At 41.7% G+C, this 12,047-nt stretch overlaps 1 protein-coding gene across 1 annotated transcript; it reads left to right on the forward strand.

The window, feature by feature from the left end:
* The first annotated feature begins 424 nt into the window (after window positions 1–424).
* On the forward strand, window positions 425–7,604 carry LOC135528055 (uncharacterized). The gene is made up of 9 exons (XM_064956824.1): window positions 425–692; window positions 770–797; window positions 1,120–1,248; window positions 1,348–1,454; window positions 1,660–1,780; window positions 4,812–4,832; window positions 4,924–4,971; window positions 6,447–6,551; window positions 6,645–7,604. The coding sequence occupies exons 1-9, from the start codon at window positions 630–632 to the stop codon at window positions 7,319–7,321; spliced, it is 1,299 nt and encodes a 432-aa protein (XP_064812896.1). The 5' UTR covers window positions 425–629; the 3' UTR covers window positions 7,322–7,604.
* The last annotated feature ends 4,443 nt before the right edge of the window (window positions 7,605–12,047 follow it).

Consider the following 12,047-nt stretch of genomic DNA (forward strand, 5'->3'; position numbering starts at 1 on the left):
CAACTTTTTTTAAAAGCGAGAAATGTTTGCGACATCATCTATATTTTCTGTGATATTTAATTTTTTACTTTTAAATTCACCTGTCTATGAAAACACAGATAATGTGTCTGTTATGATTTTTTAAAATGTAGGCATTAACACGATGTAAAACTGGAGTGGGGTCACAGCAGGCAATGCAGAAAATGGCATAGGTCTTCGAACTGTGGTTCAAATTTCGAAACAATCAACTTCGATCCGATTATGTGGTTTTAAATAGAAATTACATCTTAAAAAAACGGGTTTGCTCATCGCTATTCTTGATCGCATTGACCGATCTTTGAATTCTGTCACACACTGCAGATACGAGGATGGCATGCCACCGGGCGCTGGATTTCCCTTTGCAGTACGCGCCGGGAGCAGCAGAGTGGGAGGAGTCCTACAATGATCTGTCCCACCATGACACCCTACAATCCAGCGCGCGGGGTGCCACGCGCACGTAGCCTATCCAACCGATATAACCAAGGGGTTCACAGAGTGATCGTCAGTAAGCGGACGGATTTGGTGTTCTCGATAGTTTATTATATAACCCTTTCACGGGATATTTAGCCATTTTGCAACTACATATGAATATGTGATTATTGTTTTCAGTCATGAGGACCTTGCTGTTGATTATATTCTCTAAATTACTTACTGCTCAGCCGTCACCCATAATTGTAAGTTTTTATTTATCCTATAAAAATGGTTTAGTTGGGAGATGAATCCTTTTAATTGTTCATTATGTTATTCACAGAGTGTTACATGTGAGGAATCGGAATATGGTGAGTTAGCCCAGGGATGGTTCACTCAGATTACAATATTATTTATTTGTTTTCTTACCTTGAATTATGGTGACAAGGATAGACTGTAATCCACAAACTGTCAAATCAGTCTACTAATCCATAGACTGCTTTCAGGGTGAGGAAATAATATTTTAATGACCTGTGCAAAGGTATGCTCATTGCAATCTTCCTTAAGAGGGTTACCTTATTCCTATTAAAGCAGTGGTTAGCAAGTCTGTGTTTTGTAGACATGCTGCTGTTTGCTACGTTGGTGTCAGGAGTGGGATGCTGTCATTTATTGATGGGGTATTTTTTCCCCAAGCGATACCACTGGAATGGATAGAGATTCCTCAGGCCTGTCCTTCTCTTCTACTCGCACTCAAAGTTGCTGTTCTGCCTGAAGACTTTGGGGCTATTCGGCTGAACATAAGTTGGGCCATCAACATCGACAGTAGGGGAAGCCTTATCGGAATTAATTGCATGTTAATAGAAATAGATTTGGAAAAATAACAGTGATGCATATAATACTAACACTTCATATATTTTGCAGAAAGCATTTACTATCTCACAGGAACTTGGATCGATATAGATGGTGATCCATACCGCTGTCGGTATGAACCACCTTTTGAAGAAGTTGACCTCAGGGGTCTCGAACAGGTGGGCCTACTGTAGCCTATTCCTTTACAACAAATTTCAAATCCCAATCAGTGGCTATATTGCTGATAATTGCTATAGTTAAAAAAGGTATATTTGCTAATGTCTAACTCTTTTTGTATTATTCAGGTAAGGCTCATTGAGATTTACATTTACATTTAAGTCATTTAGCAGACGCTCTTATCCAGATAATGTCTTTTTCATACAGCTGTGGTTCTATTACCTTGCACCTGCAGAACCAGTGTTCCATCTGATCATCACTGCTTACAATCTTCCGATTCCGGCAGAGGGTGAATTTTCCAAGTTTACGACATGTAATGTACCATATGGTAAGTACGTTTTTTTTAATGAATTGTAATGTTTTTATAGGGATATTAGTTAAATAAAAAATAAGAAGAATACTAATAATTAGCATATGTTACTGAAATGTAAACTCTAGTATATAAGACTATACCTACAGTGGCGTAGCACAGATTTGTTGGGCCCCGCAAGGTCAGAGCAAGGCCCCCCAACCCTTGGGGCAGAGAGAGTTGTATAGCTAAACTCATGCTATTTTACACATTTTGACATTAGGCTGAGAGAAAATGTTGCTGTTTTAGAGAACAGTCGTAACTTATTTTTCACAAATATTTGTCTTAATATAAAAAATAATATATATTTTTTGATAGACCAAAGTATCAACTTTACCATGTAAAGGAACAACTTTTTTTGTTTTGTTTTATAGCCCTATTCAATGCTCGTTTTTATCAATATTTAGCATATAAAATAACATTTATAAAGCAAACATTACCCCTTAGGTCGAGCAAATACTTCAATTGTTTCAGCATATTTTGCAAAACAGTGATGCAAATATTTGTTCAGAATATTGACAAAACAAATCGATCATAAGGCGGCTAACATCAGTGACAGATATTACAAACCACTGACGGAGTTGACAACAGATACTCAAAACACATATTTTAGCCTCTAAAAATAAAAGTCCAATACAAATATTTGGAAAATTATTCATTTGAAAATCCCCAATAAAAACATAACATTCTATCAGATCTGTCAGCACTCTTACGGAGTTGACGTTAGCTGATGGAGTTAATGTTTAACGGAGTTGACAAAATTGGCATTTTTCTTCTTCATTCAAGTGGTATACATGGTAGCAATTGTGTTTTTCCTCATTTGCTTTATGACTCTAAAATCTAATATAGCATATTCTATCTTAATTTATCAGGCTGATGAAGTTGACAGTTTATGGTTTTAACCATTGTCTGTTCCTTCCTGCATGTTTCCGAACATCTAAGTTCCTGTAGATTGTGAAAACAGGATGTCACATACTGCAGTCGCACGGCTCTTATCTGTATGCCCAGACTTATGACTAAATCACACAAGACAAGTCTGTACCTGCAAAATACTAACATATTATATCTAAGTAAAAACAACATAGTAGGTCTAATTAAACAGTATAGTATGTAATGAATATTACATTTCCACCACAGTGCTAATGGTCGTTGTCCTGTTGGAAGGTGAACCTTCACCCTAGTCTGATGCCCAGACTGCTCTGGAGCAGGTATTCATCAAGGATATCTCTGTACTTTGCTCCGTTCATCTTTCCCTCGATCCTGACTTGTCTCCCAGTCCCTGCTGCTGAAAACATCCCCACATCATGATGCTGCCACCACCATGCTTCACCATAGGGATGGTACCAGGTTTCCTCCAGACGTGAACTTTGGCATTCAGGCCAAAGAGTTCAATCTTGGTTTCATCAGACCAGAAAATCTTGTTTGTCATGGTCTGAGAGTTCTTTAGGTGCCTTTTGGCAAACTCCAAGTGGGATGTCACGTCCCTTTTATTGAGGAGTGGCTTCCGTCTGGCAACTCGACCATAAAGGCCTTATTGGAGTAGTGCTGCAGAGATGGTTGTCCTTCTGGAAGGTTCTCACAGAGGAACTCTGGAGCTCTATCAGAGTGACCATTGGGTTCTTGGTCACCTCCCTGACCAAGGCCCTTCTCCCCTGATTGCTCAGTTTGGCCGGGCGGCCAACTCCAGGAAGAGTCTTGGTGGTTCCAAACTTCTTCCATTTAAGAATGGACAATCTTGTCTTGGAGCTCTACGGACAATTCCTTCAACCTCATGGCTTGGTTTTTGATCTGAGATGCACTGTCAACTGTGGGACCCTATATAGACAGGTGTGTGCCTTTCCAAATCATGTTCAGTCAATTGAATTTACCACAGGTGGTCTCCAATCAAGTTGTAGAAACATCTCAAGGATGATTGATGGAAACAGGATGCACCTGAGGGGGGGGGGGGATATCAATCCATTTTAGAATAAGGCTGTAAGGTAACAAAATGTGGAAAATGGGAAGGGGTCTGAATACGTTCCAAATGCACTGCATAAGAAAAATAAATACATAATTTTTATAATGGAATTACTCGTATACCTTTTATGTGGAAATGGCCTATTCACTTCAATACATTTTTCAGCAGGCACCAGGTTACCTTCAGACGAGTCCCGTGAAACTTGAGGGAGTCATTGAGCAAAACAGAGAATACCAACGTGTTCATGAGTCTAATCTTTCTGTAGAGAGGTCATATTAGTGTGTAGCAGAAACGGTTCGGACGCTACAGACTTTTTCGTGAGAACATCGATTTTCGGGATGTCTGATAAACACTGCTGTAGCTCTGCCACCTTCCACCGTTGTCACTAGTTAACACAGCCACAAAGTCAAATTAGCTATGTCATAAAAACTCATGAAGACTAAAATTAGCTTTTTGGTATTTTTGGTTAGGGTTAGGCATAAGGTTAGCAGTCTGGTTAAGGTTAGGGTTAAGGTAAGGGTTAGGCTTAAAATCAGATTTTAAGTAGATCAATTGTAAAAAAAAATAAAAAAATGTAAAAGGCAGGGTTTAGCCATAATTACGATTTTGTGGCTGTGGTAACTAGTGACGACGGATGCGGTGGATTGACAACAAACAAACAAAAACAGAATGGAGCATGGGGGGGCCTCAAGCGGAGATTATTTTTTTTCATGCCCAGCTCATGAGGCCCCTTGATGATGTGACGGCCTGAGGCAATTATCTCTCCTGCCTATTTGCCTCTTCTGCCAGTGTGTTCATGGCTTATGATGTGTGCATATGCTATCTACAGGTCAACCTCAGGGGGAACCCCAATCACCCCCCTAAAAAAATGGGGGGAGGTTGGGTGTCCCCATTGCAGGGGCTGCGGCTGTGTGTGCCACGACAGTGTATACCTGAGATCCTGGTGCTAAGATGTTTTTCTTTATAGCTAGCACCTCATGTTCAATCATTTCTATATTTGTTTATTAAAGTGGCTGGGGTTTGTTTAACCATTTCCATTCTATTTTATGCCAGCGACATCAAATGACGACACAGGTGAGCAATCTGATTCACTTGACACATATGATTTGAAGTGCAGGGATTCCTATGTATTTGATAGGTGGTATTTGTTTATTTTTCTTTTAAGCTGAGTTGGCTTGGCCTACTTCAAACCCCACTGTGATGCCCATATCTGGTAAGATCTTTAAGTCTTTTGAGTGTCTGAACATCTGTGATCTATTTGACATGCTGGTGCCTCCCACCACTCTGTGATGGCAACAATATTCTTGGTTGAACAAGCTTTGAATGTGTGCCCTGGACCAACTACCTTGCTTAGATTGTCATTCTGAATGTCCTCCCTGCCAGACAGTCAGGTTCCTCCCAGGCCTGCCTTGGAAGCTTTTCCTTGCTAGGTTTCTGTAACACTTTGTGACAAAGGTTATTAGCAAAATGGCTATGTCTATACAAACACAATTTCTATGATTTATCATAATGTATTTGACATGAACTGTGTTCCCTTTTAATATACCTCTCCAAGTAGATAAATAGGGAGATTCTGACCATGAGATTGATTAGCATTTTGTGTTTTATTAGGATACACATTAGCTGCTGTTAAAGCAGTAGCCACTCTTCCTGGGGTCCACACAAAACTTAAAACATGACATAATACAGAACATTAATAGTCAAGAACAGCTCAAGGACAGAAAAAAGTAGATGTAAAATTCTCTGATGTGAACATAGCAGTGTCTCATGAATCATGTAGAGTTATTGAAGCTCCCTCCTGGCTCAGCTCCCCTGACGTGAACATAGCAATGTCTCATGAATCATGTAGAGTTATTGAAGCTCCCTCCTGGCTCAGCTCCCCTGATGTGAACATAGCAATGTCTCATGAATCATGTAGAGTTATTGAAGCTCCCTCCTGGCTCAGCTCCCCTGACGTGAACATAGCAATGTCTCATGAATCATGTAGAGTTATTGAAGCTCCCTCCTGGCTCAGCTCCCCTGATGTGAACATAGCAATGTCTCATGAATCATGTAGAGTTATTGAAGCTCCCTCCTGGCTCAGCTCCCCTGACGTGAACATACAGTAGCTACATATCATACGGCATATAGAGCCCCACTGAAAATCCTTTGCTCTCGCTAAATTCCCCTGACGTGAATAAAGCTTGTCATTTACAGGTACCACCCGTAATAGGTCTCCGGGGGTAAAATGTAGTCTTATTACAGTTACCACCCGTAATGGGTCTCCTGGGTAAAATGTAGTCTTATTACAGTTTTCACCTGTAATGGGTCTCCTGGGGTAAAATGTAGTCTTATTACAGTTACCACCCGTAATGGGTCTCTTGGGGTATAATGTGGGGTTATTACAGTTCCACCCGTAATGAGTCTCCTGGGGTAAAATGTAGGGTTATTACAGTTATCACCCATAATGGGTCTCCTGGGATAAAATGTAGTCTTATTACAGTAACCACCCGTAATGGGTCTCCTGGGGTAAAATGTAGTCTTATTACAGTAACCACCCGTAATGGGTCTCCTGGGGTAAAATGTAGTCTTATTACAGTAACCACCCGTAATGGGTCTCCTGGGGTAAAATGTAGTCTTATTACAGTAACCACCCGTAATGGGTCTCCTGGGGTAAAATGTAATCTTCTGGAGTTTTTTGCATTACAGTTACCACCCGTAATGATGATGAGGGGAAACCAGCAAGCCTTCTAATAGTCTACCTTGGATGCTTAGCTGGGCTCGTGGCACTGGTGGCTTGCTCTCTCACTCTGTGTAAGCTAAACAGGATCTCTTTAAATTCAGGAATCAACATTGAACAAACTCTTTGTTTTGAAGTAACTATCTCCTCTCTCATTTATTTTCCAGATCAAATGTATGGAAGGCACTCAAATTCCCACTTCACTTCACTGCCAAAGGCAACTGAGGTCACTGTGTCGGTGCTGGTGGTGTACCCTGCAGAAAACCCTGTCTTCCAGAGAGCTGTGCTAGCTTTTGCTGAGTTCCTCCAGTGGCATGGTGACTGCCAGGTGGCTATCGACATGTGGCAGCGTGGCAGGCTGGCAGAGCAGGGCCCGATGCGCTGGCTAGCAGATCAAGCCAAATCCGTAGCCAGGGTGATGGTTGTAAGCCCGCAGCCCAACCACTGCCACACTGGCCCAGGGGAACACACAGTACCAGCCACGGCTCATGACCTGTTTCCTCTGGTGCTCAACATGGTGGCAAGCTATGCTCAGTGCCCCAATGAGCTGGCCAAGTTCTGGTTGGTGCACCTAGGCAAGGCCCCAGAGAGGAGCGGCCTACCTGTGGAATTGACATCCTGTAGGGAATTTAGTCTGAACAGGGACTTGGAGAAACTGTGTAGACACTTGCATCAGCAGGGCTCCAAAAGACCAGGGTTAATGTTCAGATCCGGATTGGCCTATGGGGAGAAGGCGACAGGGAAGCTGAAAGAGGCTGTGCAGCAGTTAGAGGCATGGCAATGCTCTCAGCCAGGAGGTGCAGGGGAGGCAGCTCCTTTGACCAAATTGATGGCTAGACTGTAAGAACCTGATGATGCTGGTATGATGACAAATCCAGAGCTTAAATAGTAATATGAAAATAATCTAAGTAAAAACTCTCTTTTGACCACTTGTAGAACAGTGGGACTGCAAAAATGAGGGCATGCTAACTTTTCTCACTTAGCTTTAAGATTGCTTTTTAAATAGTTTAATATGTTATTTTTCATCAAATGTTTCTGTTTTGGAAATGAAACAAATATTCTATGCTGTTGACATTTTTTATATACTTATTGAATGTTTTGTTATGTAAATAAATACTTGAATCTAATTATTGACTAACTTCAATGAGTATACAATATTACACTGTATTTTCCTTTATAAAGCTCTGTAGTACCACATATTGTATAAGATGTGCATTTTCACACACTGAATTAAATGGTAAATCTACCTCAAAAACAACATATGGATTTCAGATGCTTATAAATTTGTGTCTATAATTGTTTACTACGGAATGACTTTTCCCCTGATTTCTACTAAACAAAAATATAAATGCAACATGCAACAATTTCAAAGATTTTACTAAGTTACAGGTCATATGAGGAAATCAGTCAATTTAAATAAATGTTTTTGTCACTGTCAGAAAGATCAGTTTGTCTCTAAATGGTTTGTCCTCTGACAAATCAACTGTAAATGTCTGTGTTCCTCAAGGTTCCGTTTTAGGACCACTATTGTTTTCACTATATATTTTACCTCTTGGGGATGTCATTCATTAACATAATGTTAATTTTCACTGCTATGTGGATGACACACAGCTGTACATTTCAATGAAACATGGTGAAGTCCCAAAATTGCCCTCGCTAGAAGCCTGTGTTTCAGACATAAGGAAGTGGATGGCTGCAAACCTTCTACTTTTAAACTCGGACAAAACAGAGATGCTTGTTCTAGGTCCCAAGAAACAAAGAGATCTTCTGTTGAATCTGACAATTAATCTTGATGGTTGAAAAGTCATCTCAAATAAAACTGTGAAGGACCTCAACGTTACTCTGGACCCGGATCTCTCTTTTGACGAACATATCAACACTGTTTCAAGGACAGCTTTTTTCCATCTAAGTAACATTGTAAAAATCAGAAACCTTCTGGCCAAAAATGATGCAGAAAAATGAATCCATGCTTTTCTTACTTCTAGGTAAGATTACTGCAATGTTCTACTTTCTGGCTACCCGGATAAAGCATTAAATAAACTTCAGTTAGTGCTAAATACGGCTGCTAGAATCCTGACTAGAACCAAATAATTTGATCATATTACTCCAGTGCTAGCCTCCCTACACTGGCTTCCTGTTAAGGCAAGGGCTGATTTCAAGGTTTTATTGCTAACCTATAAAGCATTACATGGGCTTGCTCCTACCTATCTTTACGATTTGGTCCTTGCGGAGATCTTTGTGGGCTATACTCGGCCTTGTCTCAGGATGGTATGTTGGTGGTTGAAGATATCCCTATTGTGGTGTGGGGGCTGTGCTTTGGCAAAGTGGGTGGGGTTATATCCTGCCTGTTTGGCCCTGTCCGGGGGTATCTTTGGATGGGGCCACAGTGTCTCCAGACCCCTCCTGCCTCAGCCTCCAGTATTTATGCTACAGTTGTTTGTGTCTGGGGGCTAGGGTCAGTCTGTTATATCTGGAGTACTTCTCCTGTCTTATCCGGTTTCCTGTGTGAATTTAAGTATGCTCTCTCTAATTCTCCATTTCTCTCTCTTGGAGGACCTGAGCCCTAGGACTATGCCTCAGAACTACCTGGCATGATGACTCCTTGCTGTCCCCAGTCCACCTGGACGTGCTGCTGCTCCAGTTTCAACTGTTCTGCCTGCTGCTATGGAACCCTGACCTGTTCACTGGACGTGCTACCTGTCCCAAACCTGCTGTTTTCAACTCTCTAGAGACAGCAGGAGCGGTAGAGATACTCTTAATTATCGGCTATGAAAAGCCAACTGACATTTACTCCTGAGGTGCTGACTTGTTGCAGCCTCGACAACTACTGTGATTATTATTATTTGACCCTGCTGGTCATTTATGAACATTTCAACATCTTGGCCATGTTCTGTTATAATCTCCACCCGGTACAGCCAGAAGAGGACTGGCCACCCCTCATAGCCTGGTTCCTCTCTAGGTTTCTTCCTAGGGTTTTGCCTTTCTAGGGAGTTTTTCCTAGTCACCGTGCTTCTACACCTGCATTGCTTGCTGTTTGGGGTTTTAGGCTGGGTTTCTGTACAGCACTTTGAGATATCAGCTGATGTAAGAAGGGCTAGATAAATACATTTGATTTGATTTGCACTATACGTTTTCTACATGTTTTCTTTTCAGTTTTAGGGAACATATTATGGCCTAGAAAGAAACGAGAGCCACTGGGAAGGGGACCTGAGTCAGAATTTACTGTAGCCTACACCAAAGTCTGATGAACCACTGTCTTTTTAATTTGGTGTAATCAGTCTTCAACAACAAAATAATTGAAAATTAAAATACATTTGTGCTTTTGTGAAATAAGAGGATTACAGTTTCCAGAATACATCTGTTGTTACCAAGCTAAGGCTGCATCTCAATGGTCCAAAGTGGTTCATCAGACCTATCTACCTACCTGGTTGGACCGAGCTATCTGGACAGTTGGCCGGACCTACCTATCTGGTGCGCCGGCCGGACCAAGATCCCTGGCCAGCTGGCTGGACCGACCTACCTACCTAGTCGGCCCTAACTATCTGGCCAGTTGGCTGGACCTGGCACCCTCCCTACAGCGAGGCACGGTGGCGGCAGTATCATGCTGTGGGAATGTTTTTCAGCGGCAGGGACTGGTAGACAAGTCAGGATCGAGCAAAGTACAGAGAGATCCTTGATGAAAACCTGTTCCAGAGCACTCAGGACCTCAGACAGGGGTGAAGGTTCACCTTCCAACAGGACAACGACCCTAAGCACACAGCCAAGACAACACTGGAGTGGCTTCCAGACAAGACTCTGAATGTCCTTGAGTGGCCCAGCCAGAGCCCGGACTTGAACATTTCTGGGGAGGCCTGAAAATAGCTGTGCAGCGACGCTCTCCATCCAATCTGACATAGCTTGAGAAGATCTGCAGAGAAGAATGGGAGAAACTCCCCAAATACAGGTATGCCGAGTTGTAGCGTCATACCCAAGAAGACAAGATGCTGTAATCGCTGCCAAAGGTGTTTTAACAAAGGAATTTCTTTCCTTCTTAATGCGTTTGAGACAATCAATTATGTTGTGACAAGGTAGGGGTGTTATACAGAAGATAGTCCTATTTGGTAAAAGACCAAGTCCATATTATTCCAAGAACAGCTCAAATAAGCAAAGAGAAACAACAGTCCATCATTACTTTAAGACATGAAGGTCAGTCAATATGGAAAATCTCAAGAACTTTGAAAGTTTCTTCAAGTGCAGTCCCAAAAACTATCAAGCGCTATGATGAAACTGACTCTTATGAGGACGGCCACAGAAAAGGAAGACCCAGAGTTACCTCTGCTGCAGAGGATAAGTTCACTAGAGTTACCAGCCTCAGAAGTTGCAGCCCAAATAAATGCTTCACAGAGTTCAGGTAACATTCACATCTCAACAGCAACTGTTCAGAGGAGACTGCATGAACCAGGCCTTCGTGATCGAATTTCTGCAAAGAAACCACTAGTAAAGGACACCAATCAGAAGAAGAGACTTGCTTGGGCCAAGAAACACGAGTCATTTGACCAGTGGAAATCTGTCATTTGGGCTGATGAGTTCAAATTTGAGATTTTTGGTACAAACCGCCTTGTCTTTGTGAGACACAGAGAAGGTGAATGGATGATCTTTGCATGTGTTGTTCCCATCGTGAAGCATGGAGGAGGTGTGATGGTATGGGGGTGCTTTGCTGGTGACACTGTCCGTGACTTATTTAGAATTCAAGGCACACTTAATCAGCATGGCTACCGCTGCATTCTGCAGCAATACGCCATCAAATCTGGTTTGCGCTTCGTGGGGCTATCATTTGTTTTTCAATGACATAACACACCTCCAGGCTGTGTAAGGGCTATTTCACCAAGAAGGAGAGTGATGGAGTGCTGCATCAGATGACCTGGCCTCCACACGTGCTCAGCATATGTGGGAACTCCTTCAAGACTGTTGGAAAAGCATTCCATGTGAAGCTGGTTGAGAGAATGCCAAGCATCTGCAGAGCTGTCATCAAGGCAAAGGATGGCTACCTTGAAGAATCTAACATATTTTTATTTGTTTAATACTTTTTTGATTCCTAGTTATTTCATAGTTTTGATGTTTTCACTATTATTCTACAATGTAGAAAATATTAAAAATTAAGAAAATCCCTTGAATGAGTAATGTGTCCAAACTTTTGGCTGGTAGTGTACGTAACCTTCGTGCCCGGGAAAAGGGAGACAGATCTGGCAAGCACAGTGCTTAATCGGAAGCTTGAAATATGATGGTAGTATGGTGAACCCGCTAGCAACAAATTTTACTGTATAATTTAGCTTGATCAACAAGTTTTGTCTTTTTCAAATTTTAAGAGGACTTGAGTGTATAGTTAGTCCACTAAAAGCTCCTTGCTTACAACTAGTCATCATCTCTTCCACACATTTTACACCAATCAGAGTATCTCCACTGTGTGATCTCCAGAGATGGATGAATCCCACTTGCTTGCTCTACCCCTCCAGTACTGGTACACTATGTACACCATATTTGCTTGACTCAATACATCTAAAGATACACCTTACTTCATATGGGTTCATTGA

Source organism: Oncorhynchus masou, chromosome 33 (genome assembly GCF_036934945.1).
Source record: "Oncorhynchus masou masou isolate Uvic2021 chromosome 33, UVic_Omas_1.1, whole genome shotgun sequence".
Lineage (NCBI taxonomy): Eukaryota > Metazoa > Chordata > Actinopteri > Salmoniformes > Salmonidae > Oncorhynchus > Oncorhynchus masou.

What these genes read in the sequence shown, in the direction of transcription:
- LOC135528055 (XM_064956824.1), top strand. Translation starts at nt 630, where the DNA reads ATGAGGACCTTGCTGTTGATTATATTCTCTAAATTACTTACTGCTCAG. An exon ending in TTGGGCCATCAACATCGACA is followed by an intron (nt 1,249 to 1,347) that starts GTAGGGGAAGCC and finishes TATATTTTGCAG; the next exon opens with AAAGCATTTACTATCTCACA. An exon ending in GACATGTAATGTACCATATG is followed by an intron (nt 1,781 to 4,811) that starts GTAAGTACGTTT and finishes ATTTTATGCCAG; the next exon opens with CGACATCAAATGACGACACA.